Raw genomic sequence first — 10,496 nt, 5'->3', positions numbered from 1 at the left:
TTGCAGATGATACCCCAGTTCTTCTTCAGCTGCCACAGGGTGGCTCATACAAAGGCAGGGGAGCTAGAAAGAAACAGAAAAGAAAATGGCACATGCCCAAGGAGCTAAGACTGACCTTGAGAGAGCTTATAAATGATGCACTTATCACAGTGGCTAAAACTGGCACATCCTTCACCCCAGCTGTGAGCAGTGTCTGATACTAGCCCAATGGCATCTATTGCACTGCACAGAAGATTCATCTGAACCACAACTGAATGTAACTGGTGCCAATACTCAGCTGATGTAGCCTGTCGGCCTGTATTAGGATGGTATCTGGGGTACCGTATTGTTCTACATGAGCTCATGGTTCAGACTCTTCTGGAGCCGCATGACGAGAGATGGTCTTACGACATCAGAGGCTCATCTCCAAGTGGATTATTCACACAAATACTGTCCATATATAGTTCTCCCTACAGTCTGCACTTTAACCCAAGACTGTGTCATAGCTAATTCACAATCGGATGATGCAAAACTATCTGGAGAGTAAAGTTTTCAAAAGCACCTAAGTGACTTTCAATGAGACTTTGGCTCTTCGGTCATTTTAAAAATGCAGCTCGGGCTTTGAAATCACGTAGGCATTTTTAGAAATTTTACTGGAGATCAAATCCCAGCAAAACCAACACCCCATAGATTGGCTGAGGCAGATGTGCTAAGAGCGACAGTACACAAGGCACCGCCATCTTCAGTGGGATGCTGTTGCAGAAGGCTAGTGTGGTACAAAAGGCCACTTGTCAATGTCCTTAACTGAGGCTTGAAACTAGGAGAGCAGTTTTCACTAAAACAGTGAGGTTATCACCAGTTTGGAATATCTTTCAACTGCAGCCTCCTAACCTGTTGAGCTGACAACTCTGATTAGCGTGATGCAATAACCCAGCCACAATGTTACACAAGCATGTAGTGTGGGCTGGCAAGAAGGCTGTACATTGCGTGTAGCTGCTACAGAGTGCAAAACCTTATTATGGGAGGTGGGCAGAGGGTGATCCTCCTCACAGGCTGTTTGCTCTCTTGCCTGGTGCAACCAGCTCAGAGTAGATTTTTTTTTTACGGTTGTAATTCTTAGTGTCTTGTTTACTGGACTAAGTGGAAAGGCGAATACTTAGAGCTTCCCATAAATGCTTCTGGCAGCCCAAGTAAATACAAACAACTCCAATGGAGCTTGAGCTAGTGAGAAAGTGAAGGCATAGATCATAACCATCACCCAAACTGTGGAGTTGGTCTCTATGACAGTTATCTGGGGAAAGGGCCTAAGGAACCTGGAAGAACTAATGGAAGTTGATGGGAGGAAGGCAATAGGAGGATTAACTTGAAAGCAAAGCTGTTGTAGGAGCTGCCTGAAACCTAAAAAGGCTGGATTTATTAAGAGGGTAATTTCCTACCCGAAGCAAGTAGTTCAAACATTTCAAACTAGATGTCTCAGATGAGAAACTAGAGAAATCCAGAACTCAAAATGGGGGGTGGGGCGGAGGCATGCTAGAGAACAAAGTGACTTTCATAGTAGCTTGTAAAGGGGGATTTGTTTTAGAACGCTAGATGATGCAGGGAATTGGAGGTACACTTCTATGTCTCTAGGATGCTGGCTTAAACCTAGTCCCATGTGATAGCAACCAAAGTTGCACCAGCTGATAGTTCTTTGGGATTGGCCTGATTGACTCATTCAGTCTGTCTGTACACAAACCTTCACAAAATACCACCACTGCCACCAGCAGAGCAGTGTAGGGAGGTTTGTCCTCACTGCGTGCATTGGACTTGGTCTATGGCTAGACAGAGGGCTTCAGTCTCCAAGACTATCAATCCAGCACTAGAATTCACCTTATTCCCCCTCTCCTGCCCCCATAAGGTCCCCTAAAAGATTCCTCATCAAGCTGGTAGCCACAGCTACAGAATTACATCACTTAGATTGCAAACAGGGCATTCTCCCAACTGGTTTGTTAGCTTCTCTGAGGCGGTGCCCCTTCTCTCTGCTGGGGGTGGTGCTCAGTACTGGATCAGGTGTATCAATTACAACTTACATGCATGACTGACAAGTGTCGCCCGGGCTGTTACTTTAACTAGGAAAAACAGTGGCACAATGTGTAGGCACAGCAGGAATAACTACACTGTACAGGCCTGGTGCTCTCTCAAATGCAACAGACTGGACAGCGAAGCTAAGGCAATTCAAGATCGAAGGGTGAAAGGGAAGGACCACAATTTGAAATGGACACACCTCTGCTCTGGCAAAAACAGCCCTGTTCAATTTGTACAGATGCAGATCAACAGGGAGGGGCAAGCCACAAAGCTCTCCTTGTCAGCAGCAGCAGTTTTTGAACAGCTGTTTTGCTATTTCAGTTTGGTCGAAGCTTCACTGGTTTAACCACAGCTTTGACCACACAGGGCAGTGAAATTTCAAAGTGAAACAGCGAGCAGATTTCTCTCCCATCTCCTTTGCTGTCTAAATATCTGTACTTGACTTACGGGCCCCACAAAATGACAGAGTTCCAGCCAGGCAGTGTCGTTTATATGGATTTTGGGGGCTTCATTTGGTGCCTCCAGGTCAGGAACGAATCAGTCCTACCCAATTGCTTGAAACGGTCTCTACAGACAAAGAGCTGGGGATGTTTTAGTCTGAAGCTCCCACACACACTATGCTGTGACAAATTGAACATGGACTACCACAAGCACACGCTGGCCACTGACCCATCTCCCCACAACTTAACATTCCAAGTCGCTGATCAGCTCTAAGCTACTTTTAAAAGGCTGCCTAAAAAAAGGTTTCCTCTTTGTTCCATTTCCCCACCAGAGCGCCTACACTGGTCGAGCTCGGAAATATCCAGTTCTGCACTTCGGACAGGCCTATGGCTCATCAGGTTAGAAAAATAGGGAGGTTTATACCACTGGAAGGAAAGATTCCTAGTTTTCCAGCATTCATCTTACTGTGGGAAAGTCCTCAGATAGTCTGCTTTCAAAGTACTCCATGTATATACTGAGCACCTAATTTAGGTGATAAAGTAAAATGGTGCTATAATTAAGATCTACTAAGCGTGTCTCCTCCAACTGAATCCTGGGTTCTCCTAGTACACCCCTACCTACCATGGGGTCCATATACTAGAGTTCCTTAACATGGCTTGATTCAGCCTTTGAAAAATGTAGCCACCTACTAGCCAGAAGCCAACATGAAAAATAAACAGATGCCTCCCACAATTGAGGGGTAACACGGTGAGAAGTCTCCTGCAAACATGCTGGGAACAGAGAGGATGCTACATTTTACCAAGGCCAGATGTGTTCACCTCTGCCTTTGTCGTTTACTACGTGCGCTGCACCAGACTCAGCCTTCTAGTGGTGGCAAGTTTTGTTCAGTCTCAGGTAAACAGAGGTGCAGCAACATAACCTGGCGGCGTAGATCTTGGCTAGGTTCTTGTTCAAGAGGAAAGTGCGGTTTTCTGGCACAAGGCACCACGCCTCACCTCTGTGGCAGTCCGCATATCCAAAACCATCAACACAAATGAAGAGAAAGTGTGAGCATTCTTGGGTATGAATTTAATGCAACAGTTTCACTTAAGACAATCACCCATTATGCCTAATCACGTACGCAGAACTTCAAACCAGGCTACATTCTTAGAACTAGTTCAAACGCCCCAGATCAAAACTAGGCCTTACTGAAACATATTCCAATCACCTTATTTATAGCAGTGATTAGGAGACATCCAACCCACACAGCGAAGCATCACAGAAGTTAACACAGAAGCATGTCAAGTAACAAACATCTAGTATTTATTAATAAATTAGTACACTGGAAGGCAATTTTTCCATATCAGAACCTCCCCCTCCCCTCAACCTCACCCCATCCCAAGGTAGCAAATGCCATCCTTGTATTATAGTTCTTCAAACTGAGCATATTACAGACTGTTCATTACGGGAGCATAACAGTTGCAAATATAACCGGACCATTCTTACAATACAGCCTTTCTAGTTTTTGCTTTTTTTTTTTTTTTTTTTTTATTAAATAAAAAGTGAAGTGTGATTTAAGAGACTGCTAAGACCAGGCAAGGTCTTCGGAACCTTACCTATTAGCCAACATCGGTATAAAAAAACCCCAAACAAACAAGAGACAACTGTAAAAGCATAGCTCAGGAAGTCTTATGATCACAAGGAGAGTGTCACCGCCAGGGCTCTCCCTCACCTTCCACAGTTCAGCACCAGTGCTGACTGAGATGATCTATACGGGGCCTGCTTATCTCCTAAGTTGCAAGGCAAGATACTCCTTGTTGCGTGTGGTACATTCAGCTGCAGGCCAAGTGACTTTGTTATAGTCTTGAAGGCTGGAGGAATTAAGCCATTTATTTTCTTTAAAACATTTCCGCTTTAGCTTAAAGGAGCACAAGTAATCAAGCATTTTATGCATTGTCCAGGTGAAAACCATACAATAAATAACTGTGCTAGTAAAATCTCAGCAAGGAATATGAACTATACAATAGTACATTTTAAAAAAAAGTCAGCCCAAGAAAAAAAAATAAAAGCTAGTTGCATTAGAGAGTAACAGACGAAACTCAATTCTCATGTTTTCCCATTTTCCACCAAGGAGAAGAGGGGACAAGGGGAAAGAAAGGTTTGTGAAGAGGAAAGCTACTTTGGAATAAGACAGATATGACAAAAACTAAAATGAGTTAAGAACTATTCCAGATTCAATGTGTAAGTTACACCGGATTCGTGGTCTTTCGTTAATGAACTTTGTTTTAAAGTGCATAAAAAGATTGACTGGAATGAAAACAGAAAAATAATTCAGAAGGGGACAGAGGGAACAAAGATTTTAATTCTGCAAGAAAGTTAAGCATGAAAGGGGCAATGTTTGCAAACTGCCCCTTCCAGAAACGAGAGAGAGACCTTGAAGAAAATACTGGCCATGTAATCTACAAAAAACCAGCCTGCATATTGTCACTCATCTTTAATGAGTGCCAAGCTAGTACTAGCAAGATTCAGAGTGTGCGGTGGCCAATGTCTACAATAGATCAGGAAGGTGACTATAGACAGAGTCCAGCAGTGTTTGGCTGGCTTCCTGGCTCTTGACTCCAGCAATTTCAAATAGCCTGTCCAGCTTATCCTCTGCCTGTGGAATCTCTTCAATCACATGGAGCTCCTCAGGGGTTAGGATGTGAAGCATGTCGTCAAAGATGGGTTGCAGGTCACAAGGGTCCAACCGCACCTGACGCAGCACTGTGTCTTTCTTTTCTGTGAAGGGAAGAAGGGATGGATGGTTAAGGCACCATTTGTGGAAGAGCATTCTCCCAGAGAGGAGACAACTAAAAAATAAATTCACACCTTGGAAACCTCACTCCCCATTCCCTGCCTCTAGGGAGCAGGTCACAACTTGCGAAGAACATGAAAAACGTGGGTGGGTGTTAGTCACGGAAACTAGAGATGGAGAAAGCCTATTGAGTCACCTAATCCAAACCTCTGCCACAGCAGCATTGTTCCCTACAGCATATTTGCTAGTGCTGAATTACAAATACAGAAAATCACCGGGAAAGAAGAGAGGCCAAAAGCCAGAGAGTGTTACATTCTGTTGGTTTCATTCGTTTTAATGGGTCAGATTACTTTGTGTACTCAACTGTAGATGACTTTGGTTAGGTTCCAATGAGTCATGCTTCAAATTACAAGTGACCTTAAAAGGAAGTTTTTAAAAAAAAAGAAAAGAAAAAGAAAAAGAAAAAGAAAAATGTACAACCTGGAATTCATGCAACAAGGAAGAGGCTCAAGCAAGAAAGTCTCTCTTCCTTGGGATCTTTCAGATGTCAGATCTCCTAATACTGACTAGGAAAGAGGCAAATGCCATGGGAATAAAAAACAGTTCAAGGGAAATCACTGTGTTGAAACCTAGATTGTTTCAAAAATAGCGAATTTAAAATAAATTCAGGTACGACCCTGCCAATTCTTATGGTTTTATAGCCACGTTTTCCCCATTTAAAAATATCTCTCCCCCTATGTGTGAAAAACCTTTACAAAGGGAAGGAAATTCATTGACTGAATACCCAGGGAATACAGTCAAATCAACTGTAATGCTGGACCCAGTGCAACATCAAATAGCATCAATGGGAATTTACCCATTTCATGGGAATTTGATCAGGAGCCATGAAGACACTAAAAAGCCATCTCCAATCTGAGAGATCTTAGATGTTATGTATAGAAATCGTAGACAAAATTTAACAGAAGAGTGATTTTTAGTGAGTGTCCCTTTAAAGTACTTTGTCCTTTCTACTCAGTCTTTATACCATGTCCACAACAAAGGTATCTGGTACTTGAATCCCCATATCAAGTGCCTATACTGTCAACTCATAATAGTCTCTCCAATTGATATTCAAATTGTGTTTATTCTAGTGACAACGTGCTCCCAATAACTCACTATCTAATTTCTTCTCCACATATCCTGGCTTCCTAGTTTTACTGGATGCAGCAGAGAAGCAGTCTCCCCTCCTATGGTCAGACGTTAGCACTTTCCGCCTTTAATATTGTTCTGAAAACACATTTAAACTTGCAGACTAGCGTGCTGACTTGGGTACCTTTGGTAATAAAAGAGCCTGTTCGGCTGAGTGGAGAGGAGCCGCTGGAAGTCGAATCACAGCGCAGAAGAGGTTCCGATTCATCGACGAAGAAGCCCTTGTTCTTCTCGCAAGGAGATGGTTCCACGGTGAGGATGGTGGCATCAGGAGGATTCGGATTTGGACTTGGACTGGCAATGGGACTGAGCGGGCTGGGGCTCACTGGAAGGGCCAGTTTGTCAGGTTCTAGCTGTGAGGACAAAAGTTGATTATGATTTGTTATGCAAAACCTAAAGCAAATATATATTTAGAACCATTCACATCTCAACTTACCAAACAGGGACAGAGGCTAGGACATTAATATCGCAACTTTAGGTAGACTCTAGCCCCTTCTCAGTGAAATTTAGAGTAAACACTTAATAGCTCCACCTTTTAACAGGGTTCACAATATTCTGATCGATTTCTCCCCAAGGAAAACGGAAAGTGCCTAATGTGAATGTCCTGTTCTCAAAGAAATTTCTCTCACTACAAACCTGCTGTCCCAATAAACAGGGAACAAAGCAGAGAGCTCAAAATGATGGGGTCTAAATTAGCTGTTATCACTCAAGAAAGATCTTGGAGTCATTGTGGATAGTGCTCTGAAAACATCCACTCAATATGCAGCAGTAGTCAAAAAAGCTAACAGAAGTTTAGGAACATTAGAAAAGGGACAGATAAGAGACAATATACTACTACTACTACTACTATATAAACCTCTGGTTCACCCACACCTTAAATACTACATCCAGTTCTGGTCACCCCATCTTCAAAAAGATATATTAGAATTGGAAAAGGTACAGAGAAGGGCAACAAAAATGCTTAGGGATATGGAACAGATTCCATATGAGGAGAGATTAAAAAGATGGGATTTTTCAGCTTGGAAAAGACGACTAACAGGAGATATGACAGAAGTCTATAAAATGATGGTGTGGAAAAAGTGAGTAAGGAAGTGTTATTTACTGCTTCACATAACACAAGAACCGGGGGGGGGGGGAGAGGGGGTCAACCAATGAAATTAATAGGCAGCAGGTTTAAAACAAACAAAAGGAAGTACTTCTTCACACAATGCACAGTTAACATGGAACTCATTGCCAGGGGATATTGTGAAGGCCAAAACTATAATGAGGTTAAAAAAAACAATTACATAAGTTCACAGAGGATAGGTCCAGCAATGGCTATTAGCCAAGAGGGTCAGAGATGCAATCTCATGTCCTAGGTGTCCCTAGCCTCTGTTTGCCAGAAGCTGGGAATGGGCGACGGGATGGATGACATGATGATTGCCTGTTCTGTTCATTCCCTCTGAAACACCTGACATTAGCCACTGTCGGAAGACAGGATACAAGGCTAGATGGATCACTGGTCTGACCCAGTGTGGCCGTTCTTATGTGGTGGAAAATGTCACCAGTATTTGGTGTACTTACATGTGTGTCCAAGAGAGATCCGTACGTGTGTTAAAAGCAATTACAAATATACTGGTCGTTTAGTATCCCACATACATATTCAAAGGTGAGTCACTATAGCTTATCTTCATGTTCTTTTCATTCCTTTGTGTGGTTAATGGAAAGAGAGAGTAAAGCCCTAAGGTGGCTTGTTGATACCAAGAGTCAGGATTCCATAGCTCAGTGGTAGAACATACAGGCCCCAGTTCCTCTCTATGCCTAAGCTGTGCTGACGTACTGGGGGGGAGCAGCTGCAGGGAGCAGGTTGTAGCTCCCCAATTCAGGGTCAACTAGCTCTGGTGAGAGGCTCCATACACCACAAAAGGGGGTTCCGGAGTAGCGGAGCTCAACTCCGCCACACTCCCTCATACCGGTCTTATGGCAGGTTTGGAGGGGACTTGTGTAGGAGTTGGTGCTATTGCCAGCAGAAATTCCTACCACCTGGGGGGAGGGGGGGGGGATTATCCACTGGAAACCACTGGCCACTTAGAGCTGCATAGCAAATTGGAGACCCACAGCTATACCTCTATGACCTCAGAGCACTCAGTGGGGTTGTACAAGTGTAACTTAATGGAACACCGTGAACAGTTCTGTTGCTGACGCACCAGAGGACGAGAATCTAGCTCCCTCTCCTAGAGCTGCAGATATTTTCATTAAATGAAGTGCAATTTTCAGCTACTTTTCAAAGTTAATCACATTTTAAATTACTCATTTATTTGGCCAAAAACTTTGTGTCCTCCACCAAAATACATACACCTGCTCTAAAAGTTACACCGTATTTAAGTCCACTATGGGCTTACTCACAGATCTTAAAGCCAGAAGGAGCCATTAAATTATCTACAGTCTGACCTCCTCTAGAGCACAAGCCATTAAAATTCCACCCAGTTCTCTCTCTTATTGAGCACAATAATTTGTATTTGGCTAAGGTGCCTCTTCCAGAAAGACATCCAGTCTTGGTCCAAAGACATGAACCTATGGAGAAGCTACCACTTCCTTGGGTAGGTCATTCCAATGGTTAATCAGCCTGACTGTGCTTATTTCTAATTGGAATGTCTGCTTCCAGCCATCAGTTCTTGTTATGTTATTCTCTGCTAGATTAAAGAGGTCTTGAGTAACCAGTACTTTCTTCCTGTAAAGATGCTTATACACTAATCAAATCACCTCTCCATCTTTTTCATAAGCTAAATATATTGAGCACCTTACATCACACCGTAAAGCATTTTATCGAGTCCTCAAATCATTTTTATAGCTTTTTTTTTTTGCACACTCTCCAATTTATCAACATCCTTTTAAGATGTGGACAGCAGAACTGTACGCAGCATTTCTGGACTCCCATTTTCCATTATCTAAACCTATAGGTATTGAGAGAGAGATTTAGGCAACAGCACTATTGAGAATATCCCAGGACTGTTAACACTCAGTTCTTTCTGTCTCAAGTCTCATATCCTTACTCATTTCACTCGGTAGCAAAAAGACTAATTTCCAGATGGAGCCAGTTTTATTTAACTTGCGTTCACTGATAGAGAATAGGGAGCATAATACCACATGCAAGGCAATTTATATTCCATGGACTAGCTAGATACACAAGCAATGAAGCCCATTTAACTATTCCACTAGATTAATAATAAAGGCTCAAAATATAGATTTAGACTCCTATGAAGGTAACTCCTTAGCATTGCTAGCCCAATAGAATTTCATAGCCACACCGGAACCCTACTCTCTAGTATACAAAGGAAGTATGTAACAATGTTTGCGTGCTGTAAGCTCATGCAGATTGTTTCACACAGCCTAGCTCTGCTAGACATTTTAGCTGTTGCATTAAGTAAGAAGCTTGCTCCAGTCAGCCCTCTGCATATGCTGGAAATGGTAAAATGATGTTTCTGGTATTAGCTCTGCAGCCTGACCCTCTAAGACACATGACACCTGCAGTCACTCCCTCACATTCATACAAATGTCTTATGCACCTAACAGACAAAGAGGTATTTGTGTACACAGTGTGGTTCTCAGGAACTTTGCACTGATCTTTCATACTGTGAATCACATTAATGTAATTCTACATTCTGCCTGTGCAAAGAATGTACCTCCTACAAATGTCCACTGAGCCACCCACCTCATTTCCATCAATTCAGGAAATTAACTTTTAATCCCGTTCCACTGTAATAAAAGGACGTCTTTCAGCAGGAGACAGAGGATTGTTCTACTTCAACATATTTTGCAATATATTTACAGTGGTGGTGGATTTTTTTTTTTTTTTTTAAAAGAGACTCTGTAATCGCCATTAAAATGCCCTGCATGATTCTGCACTATTTGTTCACAAGAGTTAGGCTATTGTTCTTAACTGAGAAAAAGACCACCAGTAGAGAATCAGTGTAGTAAACCTGGATGCTTCCAACACAGCATCCTACAGGATGGGGATTTTACCTTTAAAAATAATTTGACACCGCGGCTAACTCTTCTAAAACGGTACACG

General features: G+C 42.6%; 1 protein-coding gene across 1 annotated transcript in view; it reads right to left on the bottom strand.

The window, feature by feature from the left end:
- Window positions 1–3,533: 3,533 nt before the first annotated feature.
- The window catches only part of TNFRSF21 (TNF receptor superfamily member 21), a 53,094-nt gene continuing 46,131 nt past the window's right edge, over window positions 3,534–10,496 (bottom strand). Inside the window, exons 4-5 of the mRNA XM_026655850.1 lie at window positions 6,570–6,798; window positions 3,534–5,241 (exon numbers count right to left, since the gene is read on the bottom strand). Coding sequence (XP_026511635.1) covers window positions 5,012–5,241; window positions 6,570–6,798 — 459 coding nt within the window. The 3' untranslated portion in view covers window positions 3,534–5,011. The remainder of the gene's footprint in view (window positions 5,242–6,569; window positions 6,799–10,496) is intronic.

Source organism: Terrapene carolina, unplaced genomic scaffold (genome assembly GCF_002925995.2).
Source record: "Terrapene carolina triunguis isolate 2854851 unplaced genomic scaffold, T_m_triunguis-2.0 Scaffold42, whole genome shotgun sequence".
Classification (NCBI taxonomy): domain Eukaryota; kingdom Metazoa; phylum Chordata; order Testudines; family Emydidae; genus Terrapene; species Terrapene triunguis.
This window is presented reverse-complemented; position numbering and strand designations above follow the sequence as displayed.